Genomic DNA, 20,197 nt, shown 5'->3' with positions numbered 1-20,197 from the left:
AATATAAAAAGTTATATATTGTTATATAATGTTTGGTTTTTGTTTTGGTTTGTGAATATGATAAAAAATATGTAATGTCAGAATATAATACTGTTGCTGATGTTCATATAAAAATGAAAATATTTAACAAAAATATTTTTAAAAATAATATATTATACAGGGAAACTGGAGCAAAATAGTATTAATAGAAGTTGTGGGGATCTTTTTCTGAACTTTAGTGAGCATATACAGTGGGTACAGAAAGTATTCAGACCCCCTTAAATTTTTCACTCTTTGTTATATTGCAGTCATTTGCTAAAATCATTTAAGTTCATTTTTTTTCCTTATTAATGTACACACAGCACCCCATATTCACAGAAAAACACAAAATTGTTGACATTTTTGCAGATTTATTAAAAAAGAAAAACTGAAATATCACATGGTCCTAAGTATTCAGACCCTTTGCTCAGTATTTAGTAGAAGCACCCTTTTGATCTAATACAGCCATGAGTCTTTTTGGGAAAGATGCAACAAGTTTTTCACACCTGGATTTGGGGATCCTCTGCCATTCCTCCTTGCAGATCCTCTCCAGTTCTGTCAGGTTGGATGGTAAACGTTGGTGGACAGCCATTTTTAGGTCTCTCCAGAGATGCTCAACTGGGTTTAAGTCAGGGCTCTGGCTGGGCCATTCAAGAACAGTCACGGAGTTGTTGTGAAGCCAATCCTTCGTTATTTTAGCTGTGTGCTTAGGGTCATTGTCTTGTTGGAAGGTAAACCTTCGGCCCAGTCTGAGGTCCTGAGCACTCTGGAGAAGGTTTTCGTCCAGGATATCCCTGTACTTGGCCGCATTCATCTTTCCCTCGATTGCAACCAGTCGTCCTGACCCTGCAGCTGAAAAACACCCCCACAGCATGATGCTGCCACCACCATGCTTCACTGTTGGGACTGTATTGGACAGGTGATGAGCAGTGCCTGGTTTTCTCCACACATACCGCTTAGAATTAAGGCCAAAAAGTTCTATCTTGGTCTCATCAGACCAGAGAATCTTATTTCTCACCATCTTGGAGTCCTTCAGGTGTTTTTTCATGTGTCTTGCACTGAGGAGAGGCTTCCGTCGGGCCACTCTGCCATAAAGCCCCGACTGGTGGAGGGCTGCAGTGATGGTTGACTTTCTACAACTTTCTCCCATCTCCCGACTGCATCTCTGGAATACAGCCACAGTGATCTCTGGGTTCTTCTTTACCTCTCTCACCAAGGCTCTTCTCCCCCGATAGCTCAGTTTGGCCGGACGGCCAGCTCTAGGAAGGGTTCTGGTCGTCCCAAATGTCTTCCATTTAAGGATTATGGAGGCCACTGTGCTCTTAGGAACCTTAAATGCAGCAGAAATTTTTTTGTAACCTTGGCCAGATCTGTGCCTTGCCACAGTTCTGTCTCTGAGCTCTTCAGGCAGTTCCTTTGACCTCATGATTCTCATTTGCTCTGACATGCACTGTGAGCTGTAAGGTCTTATATAGACAGGTGTGTGGCTTTCCTAATCAAGTCCAATCAGTATAATCAAACACAGCTGGACTCAAATGAAGGTGTAGAACCATCTCAAGGATGATCAGAAGAAATGGACAGCACCTGAGTTAAATATATGAGTGTCACAGCAAAGGGTCTGAATACTTAGGACCATGTGATATTTCAGTTTTTCTTTTTTAATAAATCTGCAAAAATGTCAACAATTCTGTGTTTTCTGTCAATATGGGGTGCTGTGTGTACATTAATGAGGAAAAAAAATGAACTTAAATTATTTTAGCAAATGGCTGCAATATAACAAAGAGTGAAAAATTTAAGGGGGTCTGAATACTTTCTGTACCCACTGTATTATTTTACCATTATAGAAATGGAATATATATAATGAGTGTGAGTGTTTTTTTTTTTTTTTTGCATGTATTATTTGTTTTGTTGTGGTAGAAGTCTTGGATGGTGTAAAATGGGGTAAAAGCTACAACCTGTTACTGTAAACCGACATTGTTCTTGTTCAAAAAAGAAGAATTGTTGTTGTTGTAGCCACTGTGTAAATGTAAAAATGAGCAAATCGAATCCTCACTCTTTCTGCTGATTTATTTCAGGTCCTGCTCCCTGATTCTTAATATTTACTGAAAAATTCATATGCATATTTGATAACTCCAAAGGAAAGCATAGAACGTACATGTCACTATGGAAACGTTGCCATGGCAGCCGCCTCTTCGGCTGTCATGGAGTGTTTTCCTCAATGACGAGAGCTATAATAGATTTTTTTTTTTCTTTTTTTTAAGCTCTAGATTGTGTGTAACTCGAGGCGTCTCTGACATATCAAAGATGAACGCCGCCGAGCCGCATCAATTTGCCATTCATTTGAAGAAATGAACGCTTCACATTTGTCAGGGGATAGAAAGCGTTTCCTAACTGAGATGTTCAGAAACGTGTTCTTGAGATCCTGTTTAGTACCGGCTCTTCCAGGGTGAAATATAAACTCCACTGAACTCTAAACTAGTACACCAAGGTCATGGGTTTGATTCCCATTTCCCAGGGAATACATGAAAACCTCTAAAAGAAAGTGCATTAGTAGTTTTGTTGTTGTTGTTGTTTTAAAGTTTTGTGAAGTGATCTCACAGGTTTTCTCAGAGTTTTTATGTGGTTCTTTATTTAACAGACACATGGCTAGACAGAGAGAGGATGACAGAAGTACTGATGATTAATTTATATCCTCCTGCTCAATAAAACGTTTTCTTTTGCCAGCCTTTACATTAAAAACAAGTTCTGCTCCTCTATGTAGTTTTGCATCATGATGTTTGTATAGCGGATGGCTTGTCATTTCTCTCGCTTCATTTCTGTTCTTTTCTGATGAAGAAAGATGTTCAGTATTGCATTGTCTCTGTCCTTCCAAGAACATCTGGTCGAGACTCATGGATTGACTCTGCTTTTCATATAGTATATAATAAATTATATTTTATCTAAAGTAAACACAAAGACACAAAAGTGAGTACACCCCTAAGTGAAAATGTCCAAATTGGGCCCAAAGTGTCAATATTTTGTTTGGCCACCATTATTTTCCAGCACTGCCTTAACCCTCTTGGGCATGGAGTTCACCAGAGTCCTCTTCCACTCCTCCATGACGACATCACGGAGCTGGTGGATGTTAGAGACCTTGCGCTCCTCCATCTTCCGTTTGAGGATGCCCCACAGATGCTCAATAGGGTTTAGGTACCCTCAGCTTCTTTAGAAAGGCAGTGGTTGTCACGCTTGACACCATCTGAACCAAATAAGTTTATCTTGGTCTCATCAGACCACAGGACATGGTTCCAGTAATCCATGTCTTTAGTCTGCTTGTCTTCAGCAATCTGTTTGTGGGCTTTCTTGTGCATCATCGTTAGAAGAGGCTTCCTTCTGGGATGACAGCCATGCAGACCAATTTGATGCAGTGTGCGGCGTATGGTCTGATCACTGACAGGCTGACCCCCCACCCCTTCAACCTCTGCAGCAATGCTGGCAGCACTCATACGTCTATTTCCCAAACACAACCTCTGGATATGACGCTGAGCACGTGCACTCAACTTCTTTGGTCGACCATGGCAAGGCCTGTTCTGAGTGGAACCTGTCCTGTTAAACCGCTGTATGGTCTTGGCCACCGTGCTGCAGCTCAGTTTCAGGGTCTTGGCAATCTTCTTATAGCCTACGCCATCTTTATGTAGAGCAACAATTCTTTTTTTCAGATCCTCAGAGAGTTCTTTGCCATGAGGTGCCATGTTGAACTTCCAGTGACCAGTATGAGAGAGTGAGAGCGATAACACCAAATTTAACACACCTGCTCCCCATTCACACCTGAGACCTTGTAACACTAACGAGTCACATGACACCGGGGAGAGAAAATGGCTAATTGGGCCCAATTTGGACATTTTTACTTAGGGGTGTACTCACTTTTGTGGCCAGCGGTTTAGACATTAATGGCTGTGTGTTGAGTTATTTTGAGGGGACAGCAAATTTACACTGTTATACAAGCTGTACACTCACTACTTTACATTGTAGCAAAGTGTCATTTCTTCAGTGTTGTCACATGAAAAGATATAATAAAATATTTACAACAATGTGAGGGGTGTACTCACTTCTGTGAGATACTGTGCGTGTGTGTATATATAATATTATATTTAAATGACAGCGGGAATAATAAGAATTACACACAAAAACTCAAACGTAATAAGGCTGAATATATTATGCAGTATATAATTTCTTTTTTCTTTTGATTTTGAGGTGAAATGTGACCTGGCAGTGTTTTTCGCAAAATTTCCTCATCTACAGCTTTAAAATAAAAGACAGTAGAGCTGTCTGTCAAAGTGAAATTGAGGGATTTCAAAGTTCTTTGCACACTTTGTTTTCGTTCCTGAAAGTTAGAGCCGTTTCTTCTCTCTCTCTCTCTCTCTCTCTCTCTCTCTCTCTCTCTCTCTCTCTCTCTCTCTCTCTCTCTCTCTCTCTCTCTCTCTCGGATCCCTGATGAGTCACACCATCTGTGCACTTTCTCCTTCTCTCTCTCTCTCCGTCTCTCTCTGTCTCAGTGTGAGATGGAGACGGGACATTGTGTCCTCTGTGCGATGGTGGACATGGTCTGAATGACAAGATGGTGGTACCATTGAGCTTAAGATGGATAAAACTCTTTCTGTACCTCTCTCTGTGTAGCTGTCTCTCAAACCTAGTGCGCTGTCTACCTAGATAGCATTTTAAGGCATCATAGGCATGCCGCTGACCAAAGAAAATGTTCTAATTGAATGAAAAAGTGATTATTTTTGTGGTTTATGTTTTTGTAATATATGTGGTCTTGATGCTGCCTATGTAGAGCATTAATTACTCACTTATAAGGTTCCTGTTTAGATGCTTCCTCAAAAGGGACCAAGGCAGCAGCTCGCTAGGTTTTGGGTTTTGCTTGTGCCGTTACAGCTCTTCACACCATCATTAGCACATCCGTGAGAGCGATGACTCTTTCAGAGGTGGCAAGCTGATGGCATCTTAGCACTGCTGTTCTGAGTAGGATGTTGGGTTCACATATTCATGGTCGTTTCTGTGGGCAGCATTGTGTGCGCTTGCTAACACCACGCTAATGCTCATCTCGGATGCGTGGTTGTTAGTCAGGACATTTTAGACAAAATTTCAGTGACGATTTAATGCAGAAATGTCCTGTATGTGCTGATCTGTGTTCAGTCCATCATGTTGAATCTGTAAACCATCCAGTAGCCAGCTAAACTGGTTCAACACAATTGCAACCAACAGTAACTTTCTCCCGCCGGCCTTCCAGAGTCTGACTGCTGATAAAAACTAAATAAACACTGACAGGATGATCTCAACAGCCATAACGCAATCAATTTCACCTAGTATCTGAAGTAAAGATGTTTAAAATTATTAATTGAACAATAACCTGAATGATTAGCATATTCAAATATAATGCAAACATCGTAGTATTTGAATATGCTAATCATTCTACAAGATTAGCAGTAGCATACCATGTTTACCAGATGGTATGGTGTCCAAAACATAAATACCATGGCACATTTTGTAAGTGAAATTCTTGTAACTGTCTAGATCTCTAAAAGAGACAAATATGATCTTATTTTCGTTATGTTGTCATCTCTTTTTTTCTTAAATGTGAGCTAATTGTGTTGTGTTGTCGTATTTTGTTTGCTGTTTTTACATTTTGTGTGTTGTACAGTAGAAATGAAACGTGCTTAGATACATACATATATATTATGAGGTTTATTTTAGGCTATTTTCATATGAACAGTTAAACATTCTCTGTCTCCGCTAGGCCGATGTAGATCGTATATTACGTGACATCCGGCCACCTCTCAATGAGTGTCGCGTTTCTCAGAACCTTCTAGTGATGAATAAATACACCAGCGCCCTCTTCTGGTTAACACGCTAAATTCACATTTGTACAGTTGTTTGTGGTACATATTTGTGACTAAAATGTAAAAAAAAAAAAATTGCTTTTTAAAAAATGAGACAAATAATTAATACATTTACTGAGGTTTAGGCTTTGAATAAGTAAATAAAATCTTGAAAAATATTTCATTTATAATCTGGAATTTTATATGTATAATATACTAATAATTTATATACTTTTATTCTACACTTATATTTAAGATATATTTTCTGAAAACAGGTGTTCATGCATTACAATTGCTTCTCATCTTGTTTTAAAAATGTTTACATATATTTTTTAAACTTGACCACACCTTTGTGTTGTCTTTTCTATCTATTAATGTTTTTTTTTTTTTTTGGCAAATCTCAGTAACAAAGGTTAAATTTGTGCTTTTACATAAGATCTTACCAAAAAAAATATTATTATATTTTGTTTTCATATAATAATGATATTATTGAAGCCAATAAGCTTTAAACTTCCAGAATACTTATCAGTAGATACTAAAGCTAATCACAACAGTTTCATATGTAAACAACACAAAACAAATTAAACATTTTAATATGTTACAGCTTTTAGGACATTACAAATATTGATTTGAAGTTAAATTAGTTTAAATAATTTACCATGAAACTAGCACAGCTAATAGGCAGTACTATTTATTTTTCAGTATTTATTTACATTTTATTTATTTGTTTAAATTTTAGTAAATTTATGTACATTTGTCATTTTTATTAGTTTTTAAAAATGTATTTATCTTTCAGTTATTTTTCTTTTTTAAAATGTTAGTACTTCAACTTAAATTTATTTCAGTAAATTGTCAAGTTTAAGGTAATCTAATATTTAATTAGTGCTGTAAAATCGATTACTTGCATATAATGTGTGTATTCTTACAAACTTGTATGTTTAGAAGTGATTAATCACGATTAATCGATTTGACAGCACTAATATTTATATTTCAGCATTATTTCAAATATAGAAAATGATTTTTAAGTTGTATATATGTTAACAATAACAGTGCTGCTAATAAAATATGCCAAATGATTCAAATTGGCATCATTATTGATCAATATTTCCATATTGTGATCAAATTGTTTTGCTATGATCACGTGTTGTCCACTAGATGGTAGCAAAGCTGTACAAGTACTCATCAGAAGAGTTTAACAATAAAAGTTCAGATGTGTTTTTTCTTTCTCTCTAGATCACGGGGGCGATCCTGCTGGCAGTGGGATTATGGGGGAAGTTCATTTTGGGTCCATACATCTCTCTGATCGCTGAAAACTCCACCAATGCTCCCTACGTGCTCATCGGGACCGGGACTACCATCATCGTGTTCGGGCTGTTCGGATGCTTCGCCACATGCCGTGGGAGTCCATGGATGCTCAAACTGGTGAGAGCCCACTGCTAGTTTAGCTTTAGGAAGCAGGTTTTACACTGGACATCAAGTGACGCTCCTAATGTGTCTCTCGCTCTCTCTGTCTGTAGTATGCCATGTTCCTGTCTCTGGTTTTCCTGGCAGAGCTGGTCGCTGGCATCTCGGGCTTTGTTTTCCGTCATGAGGTGAGACGCGCACATGCAGGTTCTCCGGCAGTGACCCATAATGCGTCTCAGGGATCTCCATCTGTCTTGCACTAGGAGGGCTTGTTCTGGTGACATCTGATGCAGTGTGTGTGTGTGTGTGTGTGTGTGTGTGTGTGTGTGTGTTCCCTTAGATCAAAGGCACCTTTCTGAGGACGTACAACGAGGCTGTTCAGAACTATAACGCCAAGGATGAGAGAAGCATCGCGGTGGACAAAGTCCAGAAGAGTGTACGTTCAAACACTGGTTAACATCAGTTTATCTAATGTGACGTGTTTTAATGGATACCTGGGAAAGATGTTTTTCATAATCGGCATTACAAACTAAAAAAAAGGGGAGTTTATAAAGATAAACTTTGCTATTGGCTGGATAAAGCTTTGACTGAACGTTTAAAATACTATTAAGAGCTTGAAGGTTATAGTTCGAATGTCAGTCAGATAGACTGCTAGCTGATGTTCTGGGTAGTCGCTAGGGTGTTGCTAAGATAATCTGGGTAGATGTTAGGCAGTTGCAAGGGTGTTCTGGATGGTTACTAGGGCGTTACTAAGGTTTTCCGGGAAGTTGCTAGGGCAATGCTAATGTACTCTGATGTTGTTGCTAGGATGTTCCTAAGATATTCTGGGTAGTTGTTAGGGAGTTGCAAGGGTGTTCTAGGTGGTTGCTAGGGCATTACTTAAATATTAGCATACCTGAAGGTCTTTACAGGCTCCCTGCTGGATCTGTTTCAGTTCGCATACAGGTCAAATAGGTCTGTGGCAGTGTGGCACTGAGCATTTTATTTTGGAGCACCTCGACTTTCTTATGCACATAAAATCTGTGCATTTTAGCACAGATTTTAATACAGTCATCCCTGACATTCTTCACTATAAACTCAGTCAGCTTACTGTGCCAAATTTTCTCACTAATAGAGCGCAGCAGGTAAAACTGGGGGTATTTCCATCCAGCACAAGCACCCTCAGCATCGGTGCCCCTCAAGGGTACGTGCTCTCCCCTCTGTTATTTTCCATATACACAAACGACTGCACTTCCTCAGACTCAACTGTCAAGTTCTTAAAATTTGCTGACGACACTACAGTCATTGGCCTTATTCGGGATGGAGATGAGTCGGCCATTGGAGACAAACAGGATTAATGGTTGTACTGTGACCAGCACTGAATCATACTCCCTTTCAAGGAAAGTCTGCTCACTCAGCGGCCATATTTGCAACACCTCCAGGTAGCTATTTCGGGCATCCAAGACCAAATCTATCTGAACGGAGGAATCCTGAAATCTCAAAACTGCTTGCCGAACTCACAATTAAATAACATATTTCAAATCAGCAACAAAATCTGACATGAACTGTTCCATAAATGTTGTTTCTTATGCTCAAATAGCATTAAAAAAGCTTATTTTTCAGGCTAGATGAGCCAATGCGCATGTGCAGTCCTAAGCGCGAGTCTCAGCTTTCTTTGGGGACCGGAGCTTCTAACGACAGCTGCAGTGACGCAATGACTTTATTAATCAGCGACTGGCTCTTTAACTTAGAAGGCGGGATGTATTCTGCCATATTGCACGTTGCAGTTTCTCCCATTCATAAGTAATAGGAGTGAAACGTCTTTCTCTTTCTATAGTCTTTGACTGAATCCTACAAGTTCCTTGGTTGTACCATCTGCAGAGTGGAACATTATCCAAATCTTCAAAAAAGCATAGCAGAGGATGTACTTCCTCTGTCAATCAAGGAAGCAAAACAAAGCAGAAGCAGGGTTAGCGCCGCTTTTTACCCGGGGTTATGAAACCCTGCTCTGGTTTTGTGCTGTTAACCCCACATTGCAGTGCCAAACTTGTACAGTGTGAAACGATGCAGTGTTAGAATGTTACAGATAGACGTTCAGCAACCGACAACCAATCACATACTCATATTTGCCTGCTTTAGAAAGTCACGGAAACACTGTGCATTGTATATAATCAGTAGATTCAGTGTTTGAGAGGAAAAACGTCAAATGCTGACAGAAACAACGACAATTTGAGCGAAGAAGAGACCGTTTCATTCTTACCTTTTATAGTCTGAAATGTCCATTCAGTATAAACTCAATAGTACATTCGGCAATACGACGATGCTCAGTGCTGGAGCTAATGTAAACAGGTCGCGTGCTACATTTATCCAATCAATGACACTGACGCTGCAAATATGCAAATAAGAACATTAACCCAGGGTTTAGGTATGTACAATGTGAAACGTCAGTTTATGAATACCCAGGATTAATTGTTAACTCTGGGTAAATTATGAGCAGTGTAAAGCAAGCTAACCCAGGATTCCGTTTACCCGGGGTTTAGAATGAAATATTAAATATTTCAAGTGTGAAACGCCCTAGAGAGTAGTCAGAACGGCTGAATGCATCATTGGGTCTGACTTGCCCTCCCTTCAGGATCTACACTGTCTGAAGTCAAGAAACGGGGTGGGAGAATTGTTAGTGACCCCTCACATCCTGCAAATTCAGATTTCTCCCTTCTGGAAGGCATTACAGACTGGTTAAAACGACAACTGCCAGACATCAGAATAGCTTTTTCTGGTAGCTATAAAGATTTTAAATCTGACTTCCACACTCATGTTATCTTTATTCTTCTTTTTTGTGTAATACCGTAATTAAGTGCCATATTATTATATTTAATAACTTTTGTTGTTGTGTTGTTGTTTGTTAAGCAGTGAATTTGGTATCTGCAACTATTACAGTACATTGCATATATGCGTGGAATGGCGCATACTGGTGACAAATTCCTTGTATGTTTTGCATACTTGGCCAATAAAGTTTATTCAAATATTCAAAATATTCTGGGTAGTTGTTAGGTAGTTCTAAGGATGTTCTAGGTTGTTCCCAGGGTGTTGCTAAGGTGTTTTGGGTGCTTGTTAAGCAACTTCTAGGGCATTGCTAAGGAGTTCCAGGTAGTTGCTAGGGCATTGCTACAGCAAGTTATTCTAGGTGGTTGCCGAAATATTTTGGGTGTTGCAAGTGTTTTCTTGGTGGATGCAAGGGATGTGTTCCAGAAAGTTGCTAGGGGGTAGCTTAGATTTTCTGGGTGGTTGTTAGGCAGATAGATTTACTGTTACCTGTGGTGACCTCTGGTCTGGATTCTCTCTGTCTATAGTTGCGTTGTTGTGGTGTTCTGAACTACACCAGCTGGTTCTCCAGTGTTTATTTCCCTGTGAATGGAATTCCTCCAAGCTGCTGCGCTAACATCTCCGACTGCAACGCCTCAGACCTGCGAAACGCCACCATAGCGCCCACCAAAGTCTATCAGCAGGTAACATACACATGCACTTGCACAAACACACAGGCTGACTCTCTTGGTTTTCATCTGTTTATTTGTTTTTTATTATCATCTATTTTATTTGTTTTCAGGGCTGCTATGAGCTAGTGACGACCTTTATTGAGACTAACATGGGCATTATCGCTGGAGTAACATTTGGAATTGCATTCTCGCAGGTAGGATGGAGACTCCATCTTGAGGAAACTGGAATTTATCAAATCCCTGAAACGAATTTTATTATTTTTTTTAAGCATTTAAAAATATTCTATACTTTTATTTTAAACATTTTAATTTATTTATTTTTACTTTTTAAAAATGTTGTACACTTACAATATTTAAATTTTTTATTTTAAATTATGTAAAACATTTTATTTTATTTTAAACATGTTTAAATATTCTACACTTTTTAAAAACATTTTATTGTATTATTTTTTTCTCTTTTTTAATATTCTACACTTTTGTTTTATATGGAAGCTTGTTTTCGCCACTGAATAAAAAATAAAGGTAATTGCAACTTTTGTGTCTTTTTATCCTGCAAATTGTGAGTTTACATCTCATAAATCTTACTTTTTTTTCTCAGAATTGACATATAAACTTGCAATTGCAAGTTAAAGTCTGAATTGCTAGATGTAAACTCACAATTCTGAGATATAAACTCGCAATTCTGAGAAATAAACTCGCAATTCTTAGAAATAAACTTGCAGTTCTGATATAAACTTTCAATTTTGAGAAATAAACTTGCAATTCTGAGAAATAGTCATAATTATGAGAAATAAAGTTGCAACTATGAGAAATAAACTTGCAATTCTGAGATATAAACTCGAAATTCTGAGAAATAAACGTGCAATTCTGAGAAATAAACGTGCAATTCTGAGAAATTAACGTGCAATTCTGAGAAATAAACTTGCAATTCTGATATAAACTTGGAATTTTGAGAAATAAAGTCGCAATGCTAAGAAATAGTCACAATTCTGAGAAATAAACTTGCAATTCTGAGAAATAGTCGCAATTCTGAGAAATAAAGTTTGCAATTCTGAGAAATAAACTTGCAATTCTGAGATATAAACTCGCAATTCTGAGATATAAACTCGCAATTCTGAGAAATAGTTGCAATTTTGAGAAATAAACTTGCAATTCTGAGAAATAAACTCGCAATTCTGAGAAATAAACTTGCAATTCTGATATAAACTTTCAATTTTGAGAAATAAACTTGCAATTCTGAGAAATAGTCATAATTATGAGAAATAAAGTTGCAACTATGAGAAATAAACTTGCAATTCTGAGATATAAACTCGCAATTCTGAGAAATAAACTCGCAATTCTGAGAAATAAACTTGCAATTCTGATATAAACTTGGAATTTTGAGAAATAAAGTCGCAATTCTAAGAAATAGTCACAATTCTGAGAAATAAACTTGAAATTCTGAGAAATAGTCGCAATTTTGAGAAATAACTTTCAATTTTGAGAAATAAACTCGCAATTCTGAGAAATAGTCGCAATTCTGAGAAATAAAGTTTGCAATTATGAGAAATAAACTCGCAATTCTGAGATATAAACTCGCAATTCTGAGAAATAGTTGCAATTTTGAGAAATAAACTCGAAATTCTGAGAAATAAACTTGCAATTCTGATATAAACTTTCAATTTTGAGAAATAAACTCGCAATTTTGAGAAATAAACTCGCAATTCTGATATAAACTCGCAATTTTGAGAAATAGTCGCAATTCAAAGAAATAGTCAATTCTGAGAAATAGTCATAATTATGAGAAATAAAGTTGCAACTATGAGAAATAAACTTGCAATTCTGAGATATAAACTCGCAATTCTGAGAAATAAACTCGCAATTCTGAGAAATAAACTTGCAATTCTGAGAAATAAAGTCGCAATTCTAAGAAATAGTCACAATTCTGAGAAATAAACTTGAAATTCTGAGAAATAGTCGCAATTTTGAGAAATAAACTTTCAATTTTGAGAAATAAACTCGCAATTCTGAGAAATAGTCGCAATTCTGAGAAATAAAGTTTGCAATTATGAGAAATAAACTCGCAATTCTGAGATATAAACTCGCAATTCTGAGAAATAGTTGCAATTTTGAGAAATAAACTCGAAATTCTGAGAAATAAACTTGCAATTCTGATATAAACTTTCAATTGTGAGAAATAAACTCGCAATTTTGAGAAATAAACTCGCAATTCTGATATAAACTCGCAATTTTGAGAAATAGTCGCAATTCTAAGAAATAGTCAATTCTGAGAAATACTCGCAATTCTGAGCAATAAACTTGCAATTCCGAGAAATAGTTGCATTTCTGAGAAGTCGCAATTCTGAGAAATAAAGTAAAAATGGCATGATATAAACTCACAATTGTGAGAAAATGTCAATTGTGAGCTGACTTTTTTCTCAGAATTGGACTTTATAACAAGGAATTGCGAGTTTATATCTCACAATTCTGAGAAAAAATTCATAATTGCAAGATGTAAACTCACAATTGGCAGAAAAAAGTCTGAATTGTGAGATAAAAAGTCGCAATTACCTTTTGTATTTTTTTTGTTCTGTGGCGGAAACAAGCTTCCATAGCTTTGCATATTTGAAGCCTTAAATGTAAATGATCTCTGTTATGTATGCTATATGTAAATGACCTCTTGATTGGTTCGATCAGATAGCCCCGCCCCAAACTCATGTAATTGGTTGATTTTATTATCTTTTATTACATTAAATTTCATCTAGACTTAAACAGAAATGTCTTTCCTCTCCTTGAGATGTAATAATCGCATCTGAAGCGATCGTTTGCGAGCTAATATTTACTCCAATCTGTTTTTCGTTTACCGTCAAAGCGAGTTGAACAGCTGGCTGGTGTTGTCTCACACAGGTGTAGCTCTATACGCTGTCGAAATGAGTCACTCGGTAACGCCGCGTGTGCTCACGTCTAAAAGCTGGAGCGAGAGCCGCGCTGCCATGACAACCCCGCGGTGAACGCCGACCCCGGGCTGTCTGTGTTTTCCCAGCCCTCATTTAGTAAACACACATAGACACACGCACAGGAGCAGAGCGTGTGGCGCAGCTGGGGTTTGCTAGCGAACGTGCCGTTTCAAACACAATCAGGCCCTCTGTCACTCACGCTTCCGCCCTGGGGCCATTATGCAGATATCTCTCCAGCCGTACTAATGGGTCCAAAGGGGCACAGAGGAACACCTCGACCCCACTGACGCACACACACCAAGCTAATTGAACTGTAAATGCTATCTGCGAGCACACGGGCGGCCTGAATCAATGACATCTCTTAGAGACGCGGCCCCGCTAATACGTCTAATCTTGCGCAGCGCATGTGGAATTCTTTTGGCTCGGTTAAATGGGAATCAGTAAACATTCATTATGATTATAACTAGAATTTCTTGAGCGCAGAGAGAGCGAACCGTAAACCCAGCAGAGCAGCCGGCAGTAACGACTATCACAATTTAATTTAATTAGCAATTACGTTGGAAGAGGGAGCAAAAAAAGCTCTGGATAACAGTTTTACCATGGTAACGGCAATGTGCGTGTGTGTTTTTCAGCTGATCGGGATGCTGTTGGCCTGCTGTCTGTCACGATTCATCACTGCCAATCAGTACGAGATGGTGTAGCGGCGTGGGCACAGGTGAGTAACACACACACACGCTCCGTTATACTGGGAGCTACTGACTAGCTTCAATCATAGCATCCTAAACATCAGATCTGAAACAGACTGCAACTCATGGTACACAAATAGGTCACAGGAGACTCATCTCTCAGTTATGCTGCCTTCATGCGCTATCTGAAATTTCCCTCTTCTGAAGTCGTGATTACGAGCTCATCACGTTTAAGTGCTTTGTTGTCGGAAAGAGCAGGAATCGTGGAGGACACCAGGTTTATTCTTGCCTGTTTCTTGGGGAAATCTTATTAAAGCAATAATGTTTTGATGATATTTAATTGTGAATAAAATGTAGCATTTATTGACAACCATATAAACATTCACCACGTTATCTACAGTAGATAGACGACTTTCTGGCGATTCTGGAATTTCGGTCAAATACAAGCTATTTTCACCGAGTATAAAACATACAATGTGCTTCAAATGGTTATTCATATATGTAAATATGAACTACTTTAACAACAAGACAAGGCGATGTAGGTGTTGTGGGAAAGACTAATAAAGAATAACAGTCACGGCAGCAATATATTTGAACAGCGTTTATTTGAAATAGAATCTTTTGTAATATTATAAATGTCTTTACTGTCACTTTTGATCAACTTAATGCATCCTTGCTGAATAAAAGTATTGATTTCTTACTGACCCCAAACTTTTGAATGGTATTATATGTTACAAAAGATTTCTATTTTAGATGCTGTTTTTTATTCATCAAAGAATCGTGAAAAAATATTTTCAACATTGATAATAATCAGAAATGTTTCAGTCAGCATATTAGAATGATTTCTGAAGGATCATGTGACACTGAAGACTGGAGTAATGATGCTGAAAATCCAGCTTTGATCACAGGAATAAATTACATTTTATAATATATTCAAATAGAAAACCATTTTAAATTGTAATAATTTTTCACAATATTACTGTTTTTTGTGTATTTCTAATCAAATAAATCTAGCATTGGTGAGCAGAAGGGATTTCTTTTAAAAACTTTTGAAAGGCAGTATTATATATATATATATATATATATATATGTAACTTATGTAACTTTTTGTGAAGTTATTGCAAATATTTAAAAAATATATATAATAAATTATTAAAATATTTAACATATAATTGAAAAATAATAATTAAATCATACATATACATATGAATAGTTTTTTATGTGTATGTTTGTAAAGTTATTGCTATCTTGCAATGCATTTAACTTCCATAATGTGGTGAATTTCTGTGAATATTATTGTTCCAATGTGTTCCGGAAGCATATACTGTAAGTGATGATGCCTTAGAATAACGTCAAAATGTGTTTTGTAAATGAACTTGGTCTGCTCAAGGAACGCTATCATATGAGGTGCGTCCCAATTCGCGTACTTATGCACTATTCTATGATGTTTTTAAGTATAAATAGTGCAAGTAGTGTGTTCACACTGAAAATTCCAAAAAGAAAAAGTACACTTTAAATACACGGATGATGCACTAAATTAATGGGGAAAAAAAGTGTGGAATGTTGGACACTTCATGCACTCAACTGTCGCAGCTTTAATTACATAGCGGAGAGGGAGAAGGTATCAGACTCCGTTGTTAAATGACAAAATAATGCAATTCACACACTACATGGATGAGTACATAGTGCATAAGTGCATAGTGTGTCAATTGGGACGCAACTTTGGACTAAAATATAATTTTTTTTTGTAAATGTCACTTTTTTGTTGATTGTGGTCACTATGAATGGTGCTGCGAAAAACTGCATGAAGATTCTTCAAAAAGTCTTTTAGTCTGTGTGCAAAAATGTTTAAATCTCTTTTTTTCCCCGTTTTTTTTTCCAGGTACTGAAGACGTACGACACCTTTGAAAGGGAAAGCAACCCAAAAATGCTAGCACACTCCATTCTTTCTCGTCTGTTTTTATTCTCTCTCTGCTTTTATCTTTCATTCTGTCTTTCCGGTCTTCTTTTTTTCTCCCTTTTGTCATTCCTTAACCATGCAGTTGTGCCATGACCAAAGCCTCTCCTTCCAATACGTCAACGTTAGCGAGGAAAAGGAAATGGTTTTAAGACGCACTTCTGTATTTTACACTGTACAAAGCCTTGCATGCAGAAACCATCTCACACACACACTACAGCTACAGTCATTCTGTAACACCACGTCCTAACCGTTCGCATTAAAAGTCAATCGATATTTCCATCCCTCTATAGCTGTGTATGAAATTAGCTGTGGTTTTGTCAATTTGCACAGAATTTTCTATTTCAGAAAGAAAAATGACTTAATACCTGGTTGGGACATAAACGCGACTTAAATGATTAGTTATTTATCAAATGTTTGGGGGTTTTTTAGGTGATTTTTTTTTTTTTTTTTTTTTTTTTCTATCTTCCATTTTGTCAGCTTAGTTTCTATTTGTCATGTTGCACTTGGTAGCTCCGCCCACAGTGAAATGTCATTGGTCCAGATAGCTGTATATTACATATCAATGTTCTGATTGGCTATTTCGTGGCTTTGCACAGTATTTTTACTCAGTGTTGGCATAATTACTTTACATTCAAAAATTCGCACACTTGGTTAGGACATGGTGTTACTTAACCCCTAAAAAGTGACTTCAATGCAGATTTGTTAGTTACTTGCTTTTTCGGGAGGAAAAACTATTAAAAAAGAAAAAAAAAAAAAAAACAGATGACAAGATGTTTTTGTTGTTGTTGCTGTTGTAAAATCTTTGGCATAGGGGTTTATCTCAGAAATGGCTTTTTTGTCTTTTATGATTTGGATTTAATTTTTTGCTCCACCGGGTTGAAAATGACTCGACATAATCATGTACAGTCAAAAACGTCAATCTTGTCTTGTTGTGAAAGCCAAAAACAAGCAATTTTCTGCCACATACAGCCATGTACAGAACTGAAATGCATTTAGACTGAAGTGTGAACATGTGCCCTTAAAACTAGTGGTTTTACACTGTTATAAGACAAGCATTTTTCAAGCAAATTAAAATGCAGTATTTCACTAACTAAAGTACTAACTAAACGCAGTTTATTGGGTTATTTAATGGGTAATTCCACAGTTTATGGATTGTAGTTAGTTTTACACCATATCTACCTTGTGACACACTGTATCTGCTATTATTTTATAGTTTATTACTGTAGGAATGTAATCATCTCTTTCGGCATTGTTCTTGCTTTACAGCTCAGAAAATTTTCAATTATTTTCAAGCGGATGAATATTTGCATGAGAAATATGAAAGATTATGAGAATTTTGGTATGACAAATATTTCTAAGGACTCTATTGTTTGAAAAAAAAAATAGACCTAAAAAAGCTTTTTGAAAGGTTACCATTTGTCAAAATGCTTTTATTTTGTTATATATATATATATATAGCATGAACACAAAGTTTCTTGGAGAACAAAAAACTTTTGCAAGATTTTTGCCATATTTGTTCCACCACCATGTCCTTTTCGGGATTCCATACAACCAGATCACAGACAAAAAAAAGTACAGTCAAAAAAAAAAAAAAAAAAAAAAGTCACGGTAGAGTGATTATGCTGGCAGGAGAACAGCTCTAAAAAAACAGATGTCTAGTTAAAACGTTGGAGAATTTGATTTACAGCTCTATAAGTGGAATAAACGCAGATTTTCTGGAGGTCTGAGTCAGAGGAATCCTAGAATCATCACTCAAGTTCTTCAACTCAGTTGTTCTCAACATGAGCCAAGCTTTAGTGACCTCTGTTGTTTATTTATTGTTTATTTATTTACATTTGTGGTAGAAATGCAGTCTTTTGGCTTTCTTTAATTTTGAATTGTTCTGTGAAGTACAGTTAACGAATTCCATATTTACGTCTGTCAATGTGCATCTCTTTTTTTTATTTAATTTTGTGTTGCTGTTTTGTATGGTTTTCTCATTGATCATTAATTTTATTATCATACAGACTTATAGCTATTATATTAATATGTTAACGATCATTTCTGCAGCTGCCCCTTGTGTTGATGGGTCATTAAGTATTAGAGTCCAGAAATCATAGTCTGAAAACACATGATGAACCACATCTCCAGATAGACGAGCGGAGTAATAATATACTTTGTATAATAAAAATACAACTTTTTAAAATGCACCACCAGCTGCATGCCAACAATATGTACGTTGATATTGTAAACAACCGTGATCTCTATGAATAAAATGGTTCTTCGTCGTTACCAGCTTCTGGTTTGTCATCATTTGAAATTTGCGTGTTACTGTATGAACTGGATGGATGGATGGATTGATTGATTCCCATGGGGTCATGTGGAAGTCGTCTGGCTTGTTTTATCACTGCTTGAAGGCAGTTTCTTATTGCCTTCCTGACCGCTAGATGGCACCACGATGTTGTTGAAAAACGTAACGGGACAGCAACGACAGACCTCAGTGAATGGGGAAAGCCCATGCAAATAATCATGTAAACATGGATTTTCGTGCAGATATTGTGTCATCTGAGAACTATGAGATCAGTATATATAGAGAGCAGATCTTAAAGTGGCCCCCCAAAAGTATTTGAACACTTAAAGGGATAGTTCACCCAAAAATGAAAATTCTGTCATCGTTTACTCACCCTCAAGTTGTTCCAAACCTGTATGAATTTCTTCTGCTGAACAGAAATGATATTTTAAAGAATATGGGTAACCAAACAGTTGATGAGCCCCATTGACTTCCATAGTATGGAGGGAAAAAAAACAAAACAATTGTTATAAATCAACTGTTTGGTTACAGACATTATTTAAAATATCTTCTTTTGTGTTCAGCAGAAGAAAGAAATTCATACAGGTTTGGAACAACATGAGGTTCAGAATTCTCATTTTTGGGTGAACTATCCCTTTAAGTCCCACTATCTAATGTCTGACAGTGTTAAAAATCATCTGAGACATCATATCAAGTGGCGTTTACATGAACATTTTCCCACTAACCTTTGAAAAACAAGTATCCAATACGTTTTGTTCTCATTTTGAACAGTTTATCTATTGTTTTATCACTTAAAACACAAACAAACTTGATTTTGTGATTTGTTTTGCTTAACGTGTTCTTGTGCTATCTTTCTGTACTATTCCACTTTCCTTGATATTATTACTCAAAGCAATGACTGAAAAAGTACCTCAGGTGTACAAATACTTTTTGGTGCCGCTGTATGTAGATCTGCATTTGATTTTTGACTTTAACCCTTTACCCTTGTGTCATTAAATATCTTGGCACATATTGCATAATGTTTGCAAGTTCGCATTTGCATAATTCCACTGATCAGTTCAGGCTCCTCGAGAATAACCTGCACATTTTTAAAAAAATAAATAGCCTATATGTAAAGTATAGACTATGCTGTGTATTTTGGTCTCTTTTTGAAAAAATAGCACCTTTAAATAGCTTTTAGCTTTTATAAAATATCTTTCTGAAGATTTGAGGAGACACGGCAATGCAATTTTTTCGAAAGTTTATGACAGTTTCTGTAGCCTACCTATATTATTTTTGCCATATAAAGTCAAAAGACTATTTAGCCTATTTTATATAAAGCCTATTTTGGATCAAAACTCCAACGTGAAAATAAATCGATAGAATAAACCTTTTTGTCACTAGTAGTATTAAGTCTATACGCAACGTAGAAGGTACTTTCATCAGTCCAGTAGTTCCCTCTTCTTTCTCACTGTGCTGTCTTTGACCGCGAGCTGCAGCCCTGGCACGTTGCCGGATTCCCTTTCTCTCCTCTGATTGGCTGTTGAAATACGCCGTCCTCCTGGATGAACTAAGCGACTGGCTTCTAATTGG

General features: G+C 36.9%; 1 protein-coding gene across 1 annotated transcript in view; it reads left to right on the top strand.

The window, feature by feature from the left end:
- Window positions 1–18,606, top strand: part of tspan7b (tetraspanin 7b) — a 34,090-nt gene extending 15,484 nt beyond the window's left edge. The window contains exons 2-8 of the mRNA XM_051909144.1: window positions 7,110–7,298; window positions 7,394–7,468; window positions 7,621–7,716; window positions 10,610–10,765; window positions 10,864–10,947; window positions 14,322–14,404; window positions 16,258–18,606. Coding sequence (XP_051765104.1) covers window positions 7,110–7,298; window positions 7,394–7,468; window positions 7,621–7,716; window positions 10,610–10,765; window positions 10,864–10,947; window positions 14,322–14,390 — 669 coding nt within the window. The 3' untranslated portion in view covers window positions 14,391–14,404; window positions 16,258–18,606. The remainder of the gene's footprint in view (window positions 1–7,109; window positions 7,299–7,393; window positions 7,469–7,620; window positions 7,717–10,609; window positions 10,766–10,863; window positions 10,948–14,321; window positions 14,405–16,257) is intronic.
- The last annotated feature ends 1,591 nt before the right edge of the window (window positions 18,607–20,197 follow it).

This window comes from Ctenopharyngodon idella, chromosome 10 (genome assembly GCF_019924925.1).
Source record: "Ctenopharyngodon idella isolate HZGC_01 chromosome 10, HZGC01, whole genome shotgun sequence".
NCBI classification, from domain to species: Eukaryota; Metazoa; Chordata; class Actinopteri; order Cypriniformes; family Xenocyprididae; genus Ctenopharyngodon; species Ctenopharyngodon idella.
Note: the sequence above shows the minus strand (reverse complement) of the source record. Positions and strands in the feature narration are given on the sequence as shown.